Below are 22081 nucleotides of genomic sequence, written 5' to 3'. Positions count from 1 at the left end.
CTTAGTTACATTTAAGATGTTGCCGTTCCAAGGCTGGAGGACAGCTGGCTGGTAGTTATGACCACAAGTTACAAATATTTATGATACAAAGCAGAAGACCTTTTAGGGTAATGGAAGCTTGAAAGGCGGCTTTAATGTAACAGCCTACTTGCTCCACTCTCCTAGCGATGGCTCCAGAAACCAGCACCCATTAAACTTTATGTATGAGATGGACTTCACAGGATCCTTGCTGAAAGTTACTTTAGTAGATGTAGGTGAAAAAGGAATAGATGCAGCGGTGCAGGGAAGCATAACTTTATATGAAACTTTAAGATGGGTGACTGACACTTGGATGCTTTTTTTCAGCACTAGAGTGCAAATGTTTATAGTTATAGGGAAAAATAATGCAAGTTCTAGTCTGCGTGGGTACAGGTACACAAACATCCTACGTCTGTTTGGATCTATATGCTCTTATTTACCCAGTGGGCTGAGAGAAAGGGCATGTATTTATTTCAATGTCTTCTGCAGACACCTTTGATACAGCACCTTAGCTTCACACAATGGTGATTTCTGCTTCCCAATACCCCTGTGAAAAACAACTAACTATTTTTTTTTTGGCTAGCAGGAGCAGTGGAAATGCTTCTAACACCTTTCAAATCCCCTATAAACCAAGAGTTGACCCTAGCCATTTTGCACCTGCACTCTAGGTCCTCAGCTTCAGCAAAAGGTGGCTGATCCTTCCACGCTGCAGCAGATGCAGGGACGCTGGCCCCACAGCCCTCGCCCCACACAATGCGACGGGGACAGCCGAGAGCCACCAACACGAGGGGAAGGGGACAGCCGAGAATCACCACCATAAAGGGAAGGGGACAGCCGAGAACCACCAACATGAGGGGACGGGGACAGCCGAGAAACACCAACACGAGGGAGAAGGGACAGCCCAGAACCACCAACACGAGGGGCACGTGTACAGCCGAGAACCACCACCAAACACCGTCACCGCGTTGCACCGGAGGCACCCGGAGGCCGCGTTCGGCCCTGGCGTGCGGTGCCGCAGCCCACGGGCCTCCCCGGGGCACCCTGCAACCGGCACCCGCCCCAAGAGGCAGGGAAGGGGAAGACCTGGCTTGACCGGGCCCCCTTGCTCCGGCCTGCAGAGGCGCGGGGAGAGACACCCGCACCTGCACCGGACAGGCGGGTTTCCACCCAGCCGCAAGCCCCGGCCCCGCACGGCACCAGCGCAGGAACCGGCTTCCCGCCGCCGGGCCGCTCCCCTCAGGGCCCGGGCCCGCCACCCCGGAGCCCAGCGCCACCTAGCGGCGGCACCGCGGGCCCTGCCGACAGCGGGAGAGCGGCGGGACAGCGCGGCCGGCACCGCCGCCCCGGGTGCTGCCCGGAACCGCTTGGGAGCCCCGTCACCGCCGGCAGGGTGCGGGGCGGTGGGCGGGGCCACCGCTGACCCCGCCCCGGTGGCCGCTTCCTGCGGCGCGGCGCAGCCGCTGCTTCCTGCTCCTCCCCGCGGCGCGTCGGGCGGGCGGGCGGCTCCGCCATGGCTGCCCTGGCGGCCCTTTCAAACGCGGCAGCCGGCAGCAGGGGGTAATGTCGGGGGAAGCCTCCCGCCCTTCGCCGGGCCCGGGCCGAGGGCGCGGGTGAGGCAGGGCGGGCAGCGGCTTGCGGGGCTGCGCTGGCCCCCGGCCCCGGCGGCCTCCGTGCCGGGCGCCGGCAAGCGGGGGGCTTCCTGTTGTCTCGGTTGTTGCGGTGGGAACGAGCCCTTTTCTTCCCGGGCCTCCGCTTCTGCTCCCTGCCTCTCCCCCTGGCCCACGGGGGAAGGGCTGCTCGGGGCTCCCCTCGCCCTGAAACCGGTGTCCGGGTCCCGCCGTGCGAGAGCCGCCGGGGGGCGGGTGAGGGGGACCGGCGGTGCGGGCGGCAGCGCCCCGGGGGGGGGGTGGGGGCGGGGCATCCACCGGGATGGGGATGGGGCCGGGGCGGGAGGGTTTGGGGCGCCCGGGCTCCGCTGGGGTGCCTCCTGTGCCCCCCGCCTTCCTTGGGGGCGGGAAGGGTCTTGTGAGGGGGCTCTTTCCCGTGGTTTCTCTGCCTGCGAGCTGATGCCCTTCCCAGGCAGGGAGGGTGAGATTTAGCTCGATTAGCCCTTCCCTCTTGAATGCTGCCAACGGATCTGAGCAAAGCCGGGTGTCCTCTGGGGAAGGATAGGGCTTCCAAATATGCAAAGTGTATTTTAAGGTCGGTCGCGTTTCTGGGACGAAAAAGCAGGGATTTGGGTGGTAGTGAGTCACCAAGCAACAACACAGTGCTTTACTCTCAGCTGCCCTTGTGTGCCTGCAAGGCTCTGAAGCGAGTGTCATTGGTGTGATAAATTCGGCTGTGGCCGTGCAGAACAGGTGCACATCCTCTGTATCCTTCAGGAGCGAACACGTCCCGTTACATTAACCTGGATGGGAGTGTTACCTTACAGCTATTTTTCTGGATTGAAGGAAAGGTGTAGCTGCACACGATGTGGCAGTCTGTTGCTGAATCAGAAGCAGTATCCCCCTGGTTTTGGATAATGTCTGTTTTCATAGGTGGTTTAAAAAAAATGTACAGAAAGCGTTTGTTCCCCCATCTGCCTTTGTGCACCTCTTCTGATTCCGTGTCAGGCTGCTGCATAATGCAGGTTGTGCCTTTTCCCCAGTGGGACCACTAGTTACAGGAACAGGCTTGGAGGAGGGTGTGCTTTCTGTGGGCACAACCTTGGTGGTGTGCCTTTTTGGTGGTACTTCTGTAAGTAGTAGCAGTAGGTGGTACTCCTACTAGTCTTATACCTTTTTCTTTCTGATTAGTGTTGGGGAGTGTTTTCCTGTATGTGCATACCCAATATGTCTCTCCCTTTTCTTTCTGGCTGTAATTTTCCAGTTACCACTAGAGTCTCCTGATTTGTGTCTGTGACTCCTTTCTCAGGCGGTCCTGATTGGCTTTGTGCAGGAAAAGTCCTTGGAAATCTACTGTATCAGCTTCTCTGATCAAAAGTGTCTGGGAGGTCTCCAAGGTTTTAACCTCGAGAGGTTTAGAGTAAGTTTGATTTATGTTTTGACATACAACTTCGTTATTACAGGTGATAAAAACCTTCTGAAGTGATAGAACAATTTCCATACAAGTCCCTACCATCGGTCTGCATAGCATTTTTTTACTCTTTGCTGCTGACAGTATGCTCACGCTTTGATTTCTTCTTAGGATGTTATTTTAGCATGCAATGGAGGTGTCTTAAAATGACAAGCAAAATCATATAATTATTGAAGTGGGCCACTCTGCTGCCACTAATAATCGTCTGAAATTCACTTGTGGGGTTCACAGTGCTTTTTATGTCCTGCCCCAGATGCTTGGTGTTATAGTAAACTGTTGCTTGGCTAGTACTGTGTGATTTTTAAGAAGAAGCTAAAATGCAAAATTCTGTTATACTTGCTATTTTTTTTTCATGCTAGAAAAACAGGCTGTAGAGCGAAGTTTGAGGAGCTTCCTGCATAGACAGAGTTCCTTTCTGGAAGGAATGCTGTACTTCAGATTAAATGGAAAAGAGTGTTAGAAGTTTCCATGTCCTTTTCTGCTGGACAAGGATTTTTTTGCAGCTACTGAAATGAAATTAATTTCCAAGTATATGCGTGCTGGTGGTGTGGTTTTTTTTCAGTTCTTTGTTTTTGTTTTTGTTTTTTTTTCCTGAATCCTGTACCTTCAGGTAGAATATTTGAGTTGTGAGGTGCATAGATTCAGATCTGTATTTCTCTAGTTATGAGGGATTTATGTGACTTAATGTAGTAAGGTTATGAGATCTAAATTTGTCATAATGGCATTAATTTGATCATACCACAAAAGTATATATTCTCTATAACTTTCAACTATTAAATACAATTTTTTTCTAAAATGCCCTGTAGAAGATGTGACAGTCTATTAGGATTACTGGAGCAATTTCTGACTCTGAAAATTGTTGCTTTAATGGTGGAGCTACAAAATATAGTCTTGAGCTAGATTTTTTGGGGTTTTGGAGAGTATAGCAGGGGGAAGGAGGGAGGGTCTTTTAATATGATTACTTTTAAATTATTATTAAACTTTTCTTTCTGCAAGTAGTTGCATACGCTTCCTATATTCACATGTGATGAGATTTATTTTAAATGGGCTGTATCTTTGCATGAATAGGGAGGTTGAAGAGAATATCAGTCTGCAAATGAGACTTGGATTGCTCTTTAACATCATAAGACCTTTAAAGCCTCGCTCTACTTATAATCTAAACGCAGCCTAGAACTTCTATTTGGGGAGAGAGACCAGAGGAATGATTACCTCCTTGCTGTATGTTTTGTGCATACCCATATTAAGGTTCTGTACAGTGAAGTATATGCTAAGAGCTCCCCTGTCACTCTTCTTTATTCCTGGCATGGTCCAACACCGAACTACAGTAGCCTTATTTTAATGAGTAGCTGACAGGCAGGGAGAAGTGTGCTATTTACAGCCATCAGGATAGCTGGAGTGCGTTGTGGAGCTCTGCATTGGATGCAGAGAATAGAAATGGTGGGAACAAAAGAACTGGCAACAAAACCGATGCCACGGTATTTGGAGGGTAGACCTGGGAGATATATTTATCTACAATAGCAATAATTTAAATAGCTTCAACTCTTCTTCACTGGCCAGTGTAATAGTTCTGTGAAGTCCTCTTTCTTTTTTAAGCAGAAGTGCTTTTGAAGAACACACCGTAACTGTTTTGGGTTTTGTGGAAAAGCAAGACTTTAGTGATTACTGAGTGTGCCAAGTAAAGAGAATTTGGGTGTTTCAGGCAATGATGTCTCATGCTGCCTGCTGGCATCTGGGAGATGTCAAGCAGAAGAGTGTTAATGCCCGTGAATAGGGGATCAAGGGTCTAGTGTGAAGGTTGAGTGTTAAGGTTTCAGCCTATCGCGCAGAAGCCGAGGATCGTACTCAGATAGGTCTGAAACGAAACAGGAGTTGGGAGCTTAAATATGTGGGCAAGGCCAAAGTCTCCAGGGACTAGCTCATGTTGCCTGGCTTGGAAGTAAGATACTGTTAGTGAGATGATTGTTAAGAACGCTTTTTCTCAAAGAACATTTTTTTAAAAAAATTGCAGCAAATTTTCTGACAACATACATAAAATGAGAAAAAAAATGTGTTAGCAAATGTTACGTGGAAGTTTGCTGGCCTCAGATGTGAGGAGAGCTGCTAGAACAGAGCTTGTGGGAGTTTAATATGCCAGTTGGCAAGCTGGTGAAATCCTGCACAGCGTGGCCGGATAACTTGTGCACGTCACTGGATACTGTGTGTTTGCTTCCTTCAGGTGATAAGTACAGGAGATGCCAAGCGCTGTGAACACCTGCGGTAAGGTACAGCGATACCGAACACAGACACAGGAAGGGAAAGAAGTTTGCACTGACCTGACTCTGGTATAAATTGGTTGTTCTTAAATCTTTGGCTTTCTAGTTGGCTCATCTACACCTATGGGACTCTTCTGGATTTGGGAAGGGGACGCAAGCTACAGTTGCTTTCCTTAGGGTAGAAACCAGCCCTTACTTTGAGTATGGTTACCTGGAGGCGACGGAGAAGGAAGAGATAAAGGCAGTTTTCCCACTGATGCCAGTCTATCTGGAAAACATAATAGGAGCTAAGCTGCCAATTTCACACTGTCTTGATCTGCTGTGGGAGAGTAAATAAAGCTCTTCCAGGCTCCCTCAACACTTGAGGCAGGAGACATGGGGGACCATATCCCTACAGAAGCAGAGCACGGAGCAGGCGATAGCTTGTTTGATTGCCTTGTCGTGTAGTCAGCACAGTCAGCGTTGTCGATGCCCCATGTGGAGCATAGCTGTCTTTGCCCGTTTCTTGAGTCTTCCTGCCTCGCTTCAGGGGCTGTCTCTAAGCGTTTTTTTTTATAAAAAAAGAAAAATCTGTAATAGTTATTCATCATCATCAGTGGCATTTAGACTCGTTGCTTTTTTATCCTCTTCCCTGCCTCCCCCTCCGCAGTGAATCACAGAAGGACTGTTTTTCTTAGTCATTAACTGTAGGTGTTAGCACACCCTAGTGCAGGCGGCTCAGGGGGAAAATTTAGCAGACAGCTGTCTGGCAATTTGGAGTCAAATCAGAAGTACTTTTGAGGATTCAAATAAAAACATGATTCTTTGTAAACAAAAAAGAATATATGTAGCAACTGCAAGATTCTTTTTCTACAAACATGAGGTATAGTTAGCTTGGCGTATACGTTATTAGAAGGGGAGGTGGTTGTGACTTGGCCCCACCTCACAGTGAAATATTGGGACATTTTTTTTCCTTTGTGATATCCCATGTTTAATATTCATCTCACAGATGCTCTTTGGTATTGGGCTTTTATTTTGAGCTGTAGAACCCCATTTTGGCTTCTGACCATGGCTTGCCTGTTTATGGAGAGTTATTCTGAAATAAGTTTTGTGCTCTAAATTCACATTTTACCTTAGTTCAAATTAACTTTAAGTGCAGGTACAAAAGCCTTTAGGAAGAAAGTTACCGATCTTCTGAAGAAAATTTAGTAGATTAATAATATAATTAAAGTTGGAGTTTATGTATCTGAGGCCAGTGCCAACTCATTACATGCTTGTAAGAACTAACACATTATTGATGAGTGGGACAGAGGACAGATTCTGTGCTGGTGTTATCTTCTGGATCAAACATGACCGATATTTTTCCAGCTTTATGAAGAACTGCAACAAACATTTAAAAGATGATCTAATTATTTTTTTTAAGTGGAAAATCCATGCAATCAAAAGGAAAAGGCAGACAAACATTGTAGTGTCCCATAAAGACTTGGCCTTGTTACGTATCACTTCCTGTTCTATTCCATGCTTTCCTGTGCTATTTTTGTATTTGCTATATGGTAATTCTATTTCATTCAGTGCATTGTATGAAGACAAGTAGACTCAGACTTAAAGGCCGTAGGAGCAAATAATAATAATCCGCTCATGAAGAACGTGGAGAATGCCCGGTTTCACAAACCAAGGAGCTCGTCTCCTATTCTTATGCTGATACGAAGAGTTAAATCAGTCACCAGTGTTGGATCACAGGAAGTATAATTAACTTTATAGATTAAGCTTTACTCCTCCTGTAATCTGATTTAATGTAACAATACAAATGTTGAGATATTTTGAGATCCTGCCCTTGGCCATTTGAAGTGTGTCCTGGTTCCGGCAAGGATGGGGTTAATTTCCCCAAGGAGCTGGTGGGGGAGACAGGTATTCCATCCCACGTGCCCCATGCCCCGCTATAAGAGGCGGTAGCCGGGGAGGGGGGGGCAGTCGCCACTCGGGGGCGGGCTGCGGCGGGGCGGGTCCGGTCGGTGCGCTGCGCGGCGGCGGTACTGTAATCGCGTTCTTGTATTCCTTTACCGGTGTTATTGTTTTTCTTTCTTCTTCCCTTTGTCTGTTCTGTTAAATTACACTATTTCAACCCACGAGTTTTGCCCTTTTCTGCCGATTTTTCCCACGGCTGTGGGAGTCGAGCGAGCGGCTGCGTGGTTCTCTGTTGCTGGCTGAGGCCAAACCACGACAAGGTGAAAGGGAAATATTGGCAGAAAAAAGACCTTCCAGATGAGGCTTTCCTTTTACCTGGCCTTTTGGGTAAGCTCAAAAACTATCATGGTGATGCGCTGAGTGTCTAAAACTGGCAGGGGAGTTTAGAGAGCGGCGTTATGTAGAGGAAATGCTGACCTCAAGTGAGAGAACATGCACGTGTGCTTTTTCCTTCTTCCTTGCTGTGGTTCAGTGGGTAAGTATGAAGAAGGTGGTTAGAGTGTTTAAATACTGACCACGGCCTTCTGAGATTGCCTGGAATACTAAAAAGACCCTACCTGGTTGGATTAGCAGAAGCAGCGTGACCGATAATTATGTTGTAAGCTAAATACCTAGTTTGAAAACAGAGAGAATGGTGAGACTTGACCATGTGAAAAGGGTCTCGGTGACTGCAAGAAAATGGATCAGAGATACGCGATTCTGGAAATCTTGGTGTTGCAAACATGAATAATGTTTTTTGGTTTTCCCATTCACAGATTAAAGTACAATATAAAATGGAAACATTATTTTCATGCATCTATGGTAATGTGAATAAATATGTATTTAATTCAGGATTATGATGAGGACTGTTCAGCTATAAAGAGCAAAGGAGAACGGAGAAGCGGAGTGGCTGGGTGAAGTTGCAGGTGTTTCAGAACTGACATTGAAAAGGCACCTGGGAAGCTAATAAGGTGAGTAATATTTTTCGTGTTCTGTGGTGATTTCTGTTTTCCTGTGGTAGACCTGTATTCTAACCAGTCACATAATGGGCACGAAAGTGCTGACCTGTTACTGACCATGACGATTGCTACAAGAAGGTGTTTTGCAAGCAAGCTAATAGCTAGTGCTATTTGATGTGGGCCTCAATAGTTCCCCTTCTGCTGTGGTGCTGAAAATTGTCACTTAAATTCTGGTACTGCTTTACAAGGAAAACTTGCTGGAAAGCTATTTATAACAATAGTTATGCTTCTAGTGCTTGAACAGGGGCCTGAATGGAGTTGGATTAAAGGGCGTTTCGCCCTTGAGTTAAATGGCACTTTGCAAAATGCTTATCGGGTTTGTATGTGCAAACGTGAGACGTTAAGGCTTGCATTGCAGTGGTAAGGCTGGATCAAAGATCAAGGTGCAAAAAATTGGAGAAATGCGAAGAATGACGAAATTGTACCAGATATAGGTAAAAAATGCTTATGAATTTTATAGTTGTAGAAATGCTTTATGGTTTTTTGTTTGTTTATGGTTTTAATTTTCTGGCAGGTAAAATCTGGAGGGTATCTAGAATTCTGTAATTAAAACTGCCAAATATGATTATTGAAATTCATTGGCCCAAGCAATGCCAAAAATTCTATGACCGATTAACTGAAATGCAGCTATTGTAGGTATGAGTCTCAGGTCAGGAGAAAGTGTGCCATTTGTTTTTACCTTTGGTAATTGTTTTATGTGCTTTCTATATGCTAATGAGCAGCTCTTTCAAAATCGCTGTTTTTATTAAGCATACAAGCAATGGATAGTCTTTAAAACTGAAATTCTAGATCAAAATGGACAATCTTCTTGTAGTCCTGTTCACATCAAAACCATATGCGACCTCACTTTACTAGATCTTAATTTTATGTGCTTCTTAGGCTGATGGAGGAAAGATTTGCATAGTACCTAAGTGACACCCAGTAACATGTCTGAGAGTACTCTCTTTGTTAGGACAGCTTTACACGCAAGCCAAATAATTAGCTCCATTTGAAGAGAAAAATAATTTGAGAGGCTATAGCGCTGGTTTGTCTGTTTGCTCAGCTGAAAAGATTGTTGAATGTGTGCTGCTGTGGCCTAAATTCTTGGATACGAAGAAATCCAAACTTTTGTGATTGCTGAAGACATTATGAGGGCACTCTTGGCAGTGAGTTAAAGGACTGAATAAGAGAATACAACTTCAACCAAATGTTCTATTTCTCTCTTCTCGCTTCTGTTTCAGATGTCATCTCTACCAAGGAGGGTGAAATCTGAGGCCAAAGCCCATACATCAGAAGATGAACTACCTTCATTTCTAAATTCGTAAGATTACCCTTTTCCTTAGGACTTTTTTTAAAGGTTTATGCTAAGCATGAGCAATTGCATAATAGCAACACTCAGCTTCCGAGAGGCTGATAAAATTTTTAATGCACAAAGCTCAAATTATAAAATAATATATATATGTTTATATATACACACACATTCCCCCTCTGTGAAGTTTCATGCTCACAGTGAAGATAGGGTGAAACTGAATTGCCAGTTGTCCACACAGAATCAGATGTGTACACATCCCAGTGACCAGCTTCAGGAAAGCTTGCTAAATTATTCCAGCCATTAGCTGTGCAACAGCACGGAAGACCTGTATTTGTTGAGCCTGCCTACCTTTCTGTTCATTTTTCCTGTTTGCTTGCTTTCATGTCAGAAAACGCTCAGACTGGCTTGCTTATGTGTTTTGGTTTTTTTTGTTTTTTTTTTTTTTCTTCTCACAAGGAATATTGTTCATTCGTTTGTTTTTCAGGAGCTCTGAATCAGAGGAGGAAGAGGAAGAGTGGGAGCCAAAAAGCAAAATTGCCAAGAGACCTCAGTTGTCAAAGAAAAATGAGGCAAAAACTAAAAAAGTTGCTGCTCCACGGTCAGCTGTGGCCAGGAAAAAAGTCAAGAAGGTAGTAATAAAAGAGGAAATGGTGAGTATCTGTAAACAAGAGACATTTAATTATTGTGGTTGGCAAATAACATGGGCGGAATTTTTCCAACTCTGGTTCGCTTGGTTGCCTGAGTCTGATCAGCTCATCTGATTCCGCTGTTGCTGTGAATATTCAGTATACTTGGTAAACTTGGCTTTCCTATATATTTAAGTGTCCCAGATCTAAGGGCCCTCCTCTAAAATTTTGGCCGATGATAATGGGACATGTGTTTTCCTGGAGATCTATTTCAACAACAAAAATAAATACCTCTGTTCTTTCTGTCATGAAAACTAAACACTCTAGTATCTCTGGTTTCTGTGTTACACCTTTGGTGTCTTCTACCTTTTCATCAGCTGGGTACCACAACAAAAAGAAGGCCTGGACTTAAATTTGCTTGCATGGCTGTTCGACCCAGTAAGGATCGCAGTTGTATTATGATGGATATAAGATGCGCTTCTGTCAGAAGTTACTTACTTCTGTCACAGATTAACATCAGAGATGAGGTCATGACAGAAGCCAGTGCTTCTGGTTTATACTAATGTTTCTGAATGTTTTGACACATGTGGCATATTGAGAAATACGTTCTTGGACTCTGAAGATCATCTCTGGGGACATTCAGGAAAGAAGGTGTAGCTTGCCCAAGGTTAAACAATATCTCAGCAGACCAAATCTCGGTTCCAGTTCCCATGCTGCACCTAACACCTCAGCTTACCTGCCCTGCTGGTCCCTGTTTTGTTAAGATGAGTGGAGCCAAGGACTGTAGGTCAGTGTCTCCTGAAGCAGATCCAGTTAAAGTATTTCCAGGATAATTTTATTTGATCTTTTGAATCGCAGTTCCACTGAGGTATGTTTGTATCTTTTCCTCCATGCAAGATGTGTTTCAGGTTACTTGATTTCTGGCTTGGCATTTCCCTGCCAGACAGAGACATTGCTTGGGAAAATGATGTCTGGTATCAAGTCTTCCTATATTTTAATTGAAATGTTAAACTGGTTTGTGACTGTCTGCTTAATATGGTTTCAATGCCTTTTTGACAGGATGTATCCTTGCCTATTGCCCCTGCAGAAGATAATAAAATGCACCTTCTAAAACCTAAGGAAGAAGATGTAGGCACTAAACAAAAAACTTTAAAACAAAAGTCAGAAGTGCCTAAAAAAATGGAAATGAATTCATTCCAAGGGAAGAATGCAAAGAGTTTAGAGAGTGATGAAAAACCCTCAACAAGTGTTCCTGTAGTAGGAAATCAAGTGAAACATGAGAAATCTGAGGAGGATTTTGCAGCTGATGAACCACCTTTTAAAAAGATTAAGTCGACTACATGTCCTGAAGGAAAGCCAGTTAAAAATCTAGGAGGCAAAATAAAAGAAGAATTTGAAATGAACTGGGATATTGTACAGGTATGAGATCTTTTTCTGAGGTATCAATGAAACAATTTCCTACATAATTAGCACTTAAAATCTTTAATGTACAATTTCAGTCCTCTTGGCATCAATTGGAGTGTCAGAGAGTCATTGTGCTGTTAAGTAGTCATTTAATTTCAGCTTAAATTGTCATAATACATGTATAAGTGTAAATGTTCCTTGGTAACTTCAAAACTTCAACATTATTCTAATATCTGTGACTTAGGCAGTCCTTAGTACAAAGCTTGCCTGTAACAGTTTGCACGTTTCCTCTGTATCAGCACATGAGGGTTTTTTTGTGAATATAGTTAACTGAAACTCTTGCAGGAAGGGATACTGAAAGATTTGGGATGTCTGTGTTCACAGTTTCAGAATTTAAGATTTAGTAGTGTGGATCGTTTTGTTGTGGAGACTCATTTGATAGTGTATATCAATTTACAGTACCATCAAGGAGGAGATTGGAACAGCATTCTTGGAACAGCAATGACATCAAGGGAGATATCGTCTTTGTTTTTGTAGGATGTTAACTTTGAAGCTGTTCAGATGAAGACAGTTTTAGGATAACTCCTGTTCTAGGAGGCTGGGTATGGTTATGGAAGATTTGAATATGAACAGAATGGGAATAGATTGTGTACATCCTATTCCTCATCCTTATTACTGCCTGCTTAAGAAAGGCATAAAATTTTGTTCCGGAGTCTTCTAAAATATTCCCGGAAATGCAGGTGGAGGATTTGTTCTTTATGTATTGCTCTAAAAGCAGTGAATATGATTGTGTAGGAGTTGTTACATTTTTAGCCTTCAAAATAAAGGCGCTTGTATCAGTTGTCTATGGGAATAACTGTAGTGAAGTGCAAACAAACTGTGTTAGTTAAAATGTTACTAAGCTAAGGTACTTAGAGAGTTATTCCTGGATTCTGTATTGATACGCTATAACTTTCTCTTTAGAAAGCCCCATTTGTACAAAATTGTGTTTAACTTTGTGAGGCTTGGTTCATCTTGAAACCTTTCCTAATATCACGATAGTTTAGAATTATTGGTGGAGTGGGACTTGGTTAAGTTCTGGGTTTGTAGGTTTTGTTTGTTTTGTTTAACCATGAGGTATGTCAGTGTTGGTTTAAAAAAAAAAAAAAAAAGAGTTCCAAGTGTTTTGAGTTGTCATGTGCAGTTTGTTGTTTTTCTGATTTTATTTTTTAAATTGTTTGGGTTTTTTTTCCTGCTCCAGAGAGTGGAGAGGCACTCCTTCCTGCTTTTTTTTTTTTTTTTTTTTTTCCCTGTAGTTACAAGTTTCTGGAAACATTGGTTGCTGCATGTCTTTCTGAAGTACTGAGCGTGGTGGCTGGCTGGCTGCATGGGAAGCCTGGCATCCTGTTTTAGGGAGGACAGTAGTCTCTGCTGGCCAGCATAATATTCTGTGGGTGGTTTTGAACTTTGAGCAGGAGGCTGTGTGAAGCAATCTATCACCTTTCTTAAATGTGGTTGTTTGGTTTTTGGTTGTTTTGTTTTTTGGGTTTTTTTTGACAGGCATTGTCAGAAATAACAAATGTTGAAGCATGGGTGTGTGCAAACTTAATTCGCCTCTTTCAAGAAGAAAACACGATTCCTTTTATTGCTCGGTATCGAAAAGAGCTCATCAATAATCTGGAGGCTGATGCCTTGCGAGAAGTGCAGCAAGCTCTGGAAGAGCTACGGTAAGTTAATGCAGGCAGGTATCGTGGGGGGAGGGAAGTAACAGCCGGCTGCTGCTTCTGTGAGCCTTGTTTTGATACTTTGTGCACACTACAGTTATAAAGGAAAGAAAAAAGTTTAAAACTGAGGTAATTATGCTTAATACCTGTCTTTTTTTTCTTTAAGTAACAAGAAATCTAGCAATATTAATTGCCAAAGAAAAATTAAGATGTTAATTTCTCTGCAGTTTGCTGAAACTGCAGAGAAAAACTTCTTACTAAGAGAGTCATTTATAGGTTCTGGAGATATGTAGGCTGTTAGATGTAAGCAGCACCCTTAGAAAAAGAATCACTAAGAATCCCTTGGATCCCTGCTTGGAGCAGAAAAGCCACTGGTGAAGAGCACTACTTGAGGTTGTAGTGTACTGGGAGGGCGGACTAAACTATCCCAGACCATGGCAGCGAAGAAATGATCAGCAAAGCCCGCAGCAGCCGTGGATAAGACTGCTCTTGTTCCTTCTTGCTTTTGGGTGGCTATATGTTCTCGAGATGGCAAGGGAACAGACTTGCCAGCTGTTCTGTCAATGTGATGTCTTCCTCCTTATACTTCCCGCTATTCCCTAGCAAGAGATTCTTTCCGAAGAGGGAAGGTGGCCTGAGAGAGTTCTTGTCTGAACAAATAATTGAAGTCATAACAAACTACCTTTGCTGCTTGCAGTTGCTCACAGGTATCTTATTGGAGGTCTAAAAGTTTAAAATCTGGTACCCTGTACTTGATCCTGCAGAACTATCTCAGTGTGAATTTCAGCTCTAAGTGCTCATCGACATGGATTTAACTTAAGGCCTTTTTATTTGGCTTCCAGGCCAGTAATCTTGCAAAAATGGATATAGCAGCAATTATGATCAGTATTGTTTGATGATTTTTCTTAAAGCTACCGGAAGATGTTTTGATACAGTTTTGGACTAATTGGAGAAAGAGGGTAATAGCTAGAAGCTCTTTTGGATTATCAGAATGGTTTGTTGAGGATTAGCATGAGATACAATCTTCAGGGGTTTCAGAGAGCTTCAGCGGTGTAACAAACAAGGTCACAATCAATAGCCTTTTTAATCCACTATGAAATGTGACTGTTAATATCAATCTCTTGCATTTTAGTACTGTTGCGAAGAAGACGCATACAATGATACAAAAGTTGAAGAAAGAAGGGAAATTATCTGGATGCCTTTTAACAGCATTATTAAACTGCAGAACTTTGGAAGAATTGGACCATGTGGTCAGTACACTAGTCTTTATCAGATCATCCTTAGTTTAAATGCAATCTTGCATAACTAAATGGTGCACAATGCGAAGTACACGGCATGACTGAAATATTTCCTTGCCTTTTAATAACTGTGTTTTTGTTTTGTTTTAAGTCTGCACCTTATAAAACTGGGAGTAAAGGCACCAAAGCCCAGAGGGCCAAGCAGCTGGGATTAGAACCTGCTGCTCTCTCCCTCCTGCAGAACCCTATGGAACTCAATCTCTTTTCTTATATTAGACCGAATACCAAAGGTAAGCGCTCTGCTTCTATGAGCAATAATGTCCTAAGTGTCTGAAAATATTGTAAAAAGGGAATCACTTTAATTGTTCTGATGTTGCTGGAAGTTATGCAACTATTTTAAATTCAACAGTTCTTTTAGCAACATGTGGTAAGAGTTTACACTTAATGGCTCTCCAAACTTTCTTGTCTTTTTGTATTGTAAATAGTAATAATTCTTGTATACAAAGGACAAAAGTCTGGAGGTGTTGTAATTGACATCTGTATTTACTGGTAAGAGAGAGGAAACTGCACTGCACACCTGAGACCTCTCCATGGTTGTATTTGAATTGTTTACTGAAGATTCAATGCTGATTGTACAGGGGCTTGTGCCCACACTCTGTACTGTCACCCGTCAAAGCATACCTTAATAAAAACTGGCCTTGGTGATTTGGGAGTGAGTGGGAGAGTTTTTTGTTACTGAATGACAGTAAGGGTTGGAGAAGATGTACTCTCTGAAATTTGAGCAGGATCTTTAACAATAGGATTGTCACATGTAGACTGCAAATTGTTTCTTTGTGAATGCAGTTATGGGTGAATCTGTAGGGGGCAATCTCTGACAATAAAATAAGAAGAATGCTGCAACCTTCTGTATGGTATTAAAATACAGACATACTTTTATTCTTCCCTGCCCCAACACTTACATTTTAACGTAACAGTACCAAACCTCCTTAGTGGGGCTGACTCTTACTCTTCTCACTTCAGCTGTTCTTTTATTTTATTTAAATATCGTTTATAAAATGATCCTAACTTTGCATTGAAAATCAATTACCAAATATTCTGATTGTTTAATTACTGCGTTTTAGCATATGTCGCTACTTCATACAACAGTACACTGCAACCACATATCTGACTATTCCATCAGAGTCTAAAGAGCCAAAAGAAAATCTTCACAGTGAAAATTCAAATAAATTATTCAGGGTGCATTCAGAAGGAAGTGCTATTTGTTGTAGCATAAACATTTCAGTTTTTGAAAATCAGTACACCTATTTTCAATTTTGTGCTAAAAATAATGTTGCCTAGGTTTATATAATGGTTTTCATTTGAAAGGCGCATCAGAAATTACATAAATTTATGAACTGGGTCACTTTTATTAACTTGGGAGCCAGTTTGACAACCTATATACAGCTTAAGATCAGAGTGATTTTTTTTTTTTTTTTTTTATTTTTTTTAAAGGGATGAGCCATTTGCCATACAGAAAAGTTTTCAGCAAAACTTAATACAGTTCTTTCAAATTCTCGGTGTTTTTAAACTTGCACTAAAAATAAGCTGAAATAAAAATAGCAGTTCATGTTTCAAAGCCAGATATTTGAGAGTTAAGGAAGCAGGCTCACCAGAAAACTTCGTTCTTCCTTTTAGTTGCATGCATGGTCAAACGTTTCTCCAATTACACAAATATGTGCTCTTTTTGCAATTGACACAGTAAAATGCCCATGTGAGTGGTCTTTGTTGAATGGGAAGGTTTTGATTGTTTCTTAAGTCCTGACTGGTTTTTGCCTATTCCATTTAATTCAAATTCTCTGCTAGAATTAAAATAATGTTGCCATGTGCACTTCTGGTACTTGAGTGTCTCAATTCATAGTCAATGTAATGCATATCTTATAATTCCGTTAGCTTTGTATTCTGACGTGACATTACTTTTACCATAAGAAACACTAACTCGTAGAAGTTAAGAATCCAAATTCCACAACTTCTGATCAGTTCATTCATTTAATAACATTCTTATTCTCACTTTTTTTTTTCTTGTATGTAAGTTTAGCTTCCCCTTCTTAAAAAAGGGCAAGGTTAATTTTTTATAGTGTGTAACTCTGTAGACAAATAAGAGGCAGGGTTCTGAATTCAATACAAATATTAGTTACTAGAGCTATGGAGTTTTTCTTAAAAAAGGCATTAATAAAGCTCTTTCAAGATATTGCTAGTCCATCAGACAGCAGAGTGAAAAATAATGTGTATTTAAGGAGACGGTTAATGCTGCATCTGCCAACTCTAGAATTCTCGGGTTTTGCTCTGAAGCATTTGTTACTGACTGTTGCTAGAAACGGAGTTAAATACGTTGATTTAAAATACAAGATGTCAGTTTTATTTCATTGCCTTCTGGCTCTGGTCCAGTTCAACTGCTGTGCTAAGGAGAATACAGTGCCACCTCTTCTGGTCTTTTGAAGTGTGGGATGATTCTGTGTGTTGGAAAGCTGAATGATTCCGTTATCGGCTCTCTAGAATACTTTGTCTATGGAGACATTTTATAACTTAACTGTTTGAACAGCGTTTCATGGGAGAGGATGAGGGTACCCTGACCTCAGAAGTGTCACTGTGCAAACTGCTGTTACAAACCAGTGGAAATACAAAACTATTACACAGAGAAAAGACAGGATTGCCTGCAGAGATTTTAGGCAGTTTCCATATCGGTAGCAAAACGTGTAGAATTCTGCTGCAATTACTCATTTTATTACAACCTCAAAAGTTATAGTTAAATATCCAATTTTGCTATTGATAATAATTAATTTGCATCATAAATGTCAAGATCTGTTAGCACCAAAGTAAAAAAGAAATTATCTTTCTCTCATTTTAATGTCATTTTGACTTATGATAATGCATTGGTCACTTTAGGCTCATTAAAAAATATAATGGTTCCAGATGTTTCGGAAAGGAAGCTTAGTTAATAAAAAAAAATCGAATGAATTAGGATTCTTCATTGAAACCTTTGCAAATCAGTCTATCTTGCATCAATTTTCTTTCAGCTTGTATGTATTGTCTTAGTGCTTGTGCAGTTGTGTAAAGTAATTTTTCATATTAGCTTTTTTGTAATTGTGTTTTTTCTTCTAAGGACTTTCAACTATCCAGGAAGTAGAGGCTGGAGTACAGCATATTTTAGCTGACATCTTTGCTAAAGATAAAGATACACTGGATTTTATCAGGAAATTGTAAGTTTGACTCTTACTTCCTAAACTTTCCTGATTACATGGTAAGATTCAGTCTCCTAGTGTACAGATACATAATTAACTTTTTTAATGATGTGAAAACAGTGTTACTGTGAGATTGATTTAGGTTCATTCCTTCACTTGTGCTGGAGGTACATTCTTTAGCTTTTCTGCTTGCGTGGCTATCGGTGGAAGAGGCATCTGCTGTGACCATGGCGTGATGCTGTGACTCCCAAAGACTGAAAAATTCTCTGTGGCTCTGCTCCATATAGAGCCCATCTCCCTTGCAGTTGGTGATCTAAAAGGGAAAGCTTTCTCTCCTTGCACTTCCTTCAAGCTCTAACTTTTCAGAGGTCCATCTGCTTAAGCTATTGCTCCAATATTTAGTGCTTGGCGTCAGTCAGTGTAATTAGTGTGCAGTAATGGTTGATTTTTGGCATTGGTAGTCAATAAGGAAGACAAATATGACTGTTTTTAAAGCAGGAGTTATTGATCCTTTGACTGTTAGCTGAATTTTAAGTTTTCTTTTGTTACATAATGAATTCAAGGTTGTCATGTCCAGGGGGTTGGTGTGACAGAGTAATAGTTGCTTGTTGTTGGTTTTTTTTTTTTTTTTTTTTTTTTTTTTTTCTCCCCTCTGCTGTGTACCGCCTGGGACAGAGAGCAGGGTTATCAAAGAACAGGTGCCACCTTATAAGCATGCTGTGTAAGTTTGAATCGGCTCAGTTCTGTTTAGTTGACTCTTGTTTGCTGTTTATCATGAGTAATGGCCAACTTCATCAAAAGGCTATAGCACAGCAATGTGATAATTTCAATGACAGGGTTCTTTTGTAAAGGATGCGCTGTTAGTACCAGACTATCACTTTCATTCTTTTGACCACTGCAAGCTCCTTAATTGGATGCGCAATGCTCTACAGATGTATCCTGTTGATGTAAAGTGTGTTGTATTTATAATAATCATGAGGAGCATTCAGGAAGCCATTTGTTTGGGATCCCTGTTACTCCTGAAAATAATGAAAACTTTTATGGGTGTTAAGTAGTCAAAGAAATTAACTCGGAGGCTGGGTAGATTCAAGAGAGATGTTGCATTTGTATAGAATAGATAACTACTAAAATTTTTTGCAACTTTCCAAAATTTCTTGTGTGAAGTTGAACCAATAACTGACCAAACTGAAGTGGAGATGGTGGCTTTTGAGTATGTATTCCTTTCAGGAGAAGGGTTGTGTTCAGTTTTTTCTAAGGTCTGCTTGAATTTCTTCACTTTGTATGTTCCAGTAAGTATATGTTATGTCAGTCTCAGCACTAAGATATGTAATACCGTTGTGCAGGCAATTAGAGTTAACGTAACTTGTAAGTGGGCAGTCTGCAAACTTCATTTTTATTTAATACAAGCACTAATGACTTGTTACAAGTTTCATGCTAAAATACCTTATTAACACTAGTTTCTTTTATTCAGATGTCAGCAAAGGTATATTTGTATCCAGTCAGCCTTGGCGAAAGTGTCTTCCAAAAGTGGAAATGAAAAAGATATCGATAAATTCCAGCTGTACCATGAGTTTTCTTGCAATATAAAGACCATTCAGCATCATCAGGTATACCTACAAATTTTGTTGTTTTTTTTTTTTTCTTAGAAATTTAACTATAGCAAAGATGTCTTTGCTTTTGAATTTTGTTGCTTAAAACTGATTCTAAAGATACGTGATTTTGCTTTTCAGTTATCAAAGGTAATAGAGACTTTCAGATTCTTGAAATATAGGACTAAGCTGTTAATCTGTCATAAGGAACTGGGCAGAGGACTGTTTATTCAGTATGTCCATTGTCTAATTAATTATCACTAAACAAATATTCAGAATTATTTGTGTGCCAGAGATTTTAATACTGATGTGATTTATTTTCAGCGTATGTCATGCCCTCCCTCCGTTCCCCCAGGGACAAGTGCAGAGCAAGTGTTATCAGGAGTGGGACTAAGCCTAAGCAATAATTTATGGTCTGTAGCGGGGGGAGACTGTGTTGTAGTGGTGTAGTAGTGGAAGCTGCTTGTTTGGAATGTAAGTATTTGAAGCAAACTTGGATAAACTTATTCTTTGTTTCCTTTGGGTGTTTGCTGCAGCACTGAGTCAGAGTGCTCTGAGCCATTTGACGCTAAACCTGTCAAGTGAAACTGGTGAGAAGTATCAGGGAAGCATTCAGAAAACTGAAATCAAAGATGACCTACAAAAGCAGCTTTTGTCAGCAGCAGCTTCACGTAAAAGTTGAACGATCAAAATAGAAAGGCTCAGGAGAACATCCCGTGCACTACCCCAAAAATGGGTTTGTTTTGCAAGTCGTCGGTATTCCCTTCTGTGAAGCATCTTTGGTTATCCAAAGCCCCAGGCCTACATCTATATAGCAAGAAAAAGAAACGAGGGACAAAGCAAACTTACTAGCTGATGAGCAGCTGATGACTTGGTAGTTAGGCTGCCCTTGTTACTGAAGTTCAAAGGTTGAAATGTGATGCATTCAATGCCACTGTCAAGACCTCTGCCCCGATTCACTATTAATCGCCAAGTGAATCGTCTCTTACTTTGGTCACAATTACCTAGCTTTTAAAACAAACAAACAAACCAACCAAACCAAAAAACCACACAAAAAAGACCCTCTTAGATGCTTCCAACCAGAAATGTCCTTTCTTTTTAGAAGACTTTCTTTCTTTTTAGAAGACTGCCTTATTTTACAGCAGAATGCTTTTGCTTTTATATCTATGATATGCTCTCATTTTCTCTCTACTTGCTATTTTAAAACAGTGTGATGCTTTGAATTAATAAATAATTTTCTTAAATGTGTTGAAATGAATTTATTAGAAAAAATATTTCATTATGTGTATGGGCTAATTTTAAACCCTCTCCCTACCTCCCCAATATGGATGGTGTTAGGTGAAAGACTAGTTACTACAAGTGATTTTCATAGACAGACCTTCTGTAGATGTTTGAAGAGGTACCTGTAATTGGTCTCTTTGTACTCAGTATGAACATTTACTGTGTTTCTATCAGTAATTATTGCATGAAATCTTGCTTCTAGAGAGCCTGGAAACATCAACAGAACAAGCTAAAACTACTGTGGTGACATATCGCAAAGACTTGTAGATTCATCAGGAGATGGTTTTGCTGTATGGACTTTTTGTTTGGGTGCTTTACTGCTGAATGAATACTTTGGCTGTCAAAAGACTTTAGTTTTTCCTGCACTGAGAGCAGTGAATACTGAGATATGCAATGTGTATTGGGTGTACAGGTGTTTTCTGGGATGATAGTATGATTTACTACTTGTTTGAGGCATCCTTTTTTTTTGTTTTTTTTTTTTTTTTTCCTGTTTTACATGAGGAAAACTGTTGCTCAGGTAGAGCCAGGGCTAGAAACCAGAATTCCCAAACCTGATCAGCACTCTGACCATGTGGCTGAACTGTTTCTTGGCCAGGATGTGTCCTTAGTTTGTCTGTTTGATGTTAAGATTAGCTTGATCTGTTTTGCTTTCTTTCTTGTGTCTGTCACTAGCCTTAATGCCTCTTTCTTTCCCCATTGTGGCTCTCCAGTGAAGTAATAACCACTGTTCTTGCAGTTGGTAGTCCCGTAGTCACAGAATGTTTGTGCACTCTTATGTTGTCTTTCATCTGTATATTACTGCTATTGCCTATTCTAACACATTGAACGTTTCTCTATTATGAATCTTAAAAATCTGACTTGTTTGTGCTTCAGGACCCAAGATACATCAGGGCTCCTTTGTGCTATTCGAGGAAAAAATGCATTTTAAGATCACCTCTGACATGTGCGGTTTGCAGAGTTCCCTATTTTGTAAAAATACTGCAACTTCTCATTTCTGTTGATTTTTGGTTCTTTGGTAGTTTTCCAGTTCCTTTCTTTGTCTCACTTTTGTGCTTTGATGATGAAATAAGGAAAGAAAAAGTGTTTTCCTTATCTTCCATTTCTTCCTTAAACTTAAACCCAGTATTGTACTTCTGAAAGTCTTTCTCATAACTTTCAATTTCTTTATTACCTGACCTTACTGCCCTGCTGACGCAAATGACCATTTTCTTCCTCTTTAATTTGCTTGGATTATAACCATCCCTTTTAATACCTAAAAGTCTTTAGTTTCTGCTTCAGCTATGACTTTGAAGAAATACTTCTTTTATGCATTCAAATAGCTGATTAAAAATGTGTTCTTGAATGTGCTTTGAGAGAGGTGTAGATGTCTTCAGGTGAAGAAATTCTCTGGTTCGGTTCAGGATTTTTAAAAGGACCTTACACCTAAAAGAGATACTAGGGA

The 22081-nt window shown here is 41.2% G+C and overlaps 1 protein-coding gene and 1 long non-coding RNA gene across 2 annotated transcripts in view; both read left to right on the top strand.

Annotated features, from left to right (window-relative positions):
- The first annotated feature begins 1468 nt into the window (after nucleotides 1-1468).
- On the top strand, nucleotides 1469-8176 carry LOC309670139. The gene is made up of 3 exons (XR_014268972.1): nucleotides 1469-1575; nucleotides 2935-3045; nucleotides 8124-8176. It is a non-coding gene; the product is annotated as an uncharacterized lncRNA (long non-coding RNA).
- Nucleotides 8177-8513: 337 nt separating this feature from the next.
- The window catches only part of SRBD1 (S1 RNA binding domain 1), a gene marked incomplete at its 5' end in the record, with an annotated part of 128083 nt that continues 114515 nt past the window's right edge, over nucleotides 8514-22081 (top strand). Inside the window, 9 exons of the mRNA XM_082480243.1 lie at nucleotides 8514-8606; nucleotides 9511-9590; nucleotides 10066-10231; nucleotides 11267-11626; nucleotides 13151-13317; nucleotides 14447-14564; nucleotides 14704-14842; nucleotides 17692-17788; nucleotides 19242-19377. Coding sequence (XP_082336369.1) covers nucleotides 8514-8606; nucleotides 9511-9590; nucleotides 10066-10231; nucleotides 11267-11626; nucleotides 13151-13317; nucleotides 14447-14564; nucleotides 14704-14842; nucleotides 17692-17788; nucleotides 19242-19377 — 1356 coding nt within the window. The remainder of the gene's footprint in view (nucleotides 8607-9510; nucleotides 9591-10065; nucleotides 10232-11266; nucleotides 11627-13150; nucleotides 13318-14446; nucleotides 14565-14703; nucleotides 14843-17691; nucleotides 17789-19241; nucleotides 19378-22081) is intronic.

The sequence above is a fragment of the Vanellus vanellus genome (assembly GCF_965231255.1).
Source record: "Vanellus vanellus genome assembly, chromosome: 3".
NCBI classification, from domain to species: Eukaryota; Metazoa; Chordata; class Aves; order Charadriiformes; family Charadriidae; genus Vanellus; species Vanellus vanellus.
This window is presented reverse-complemented; position numbering and strand designations above follow the sequence as displayed.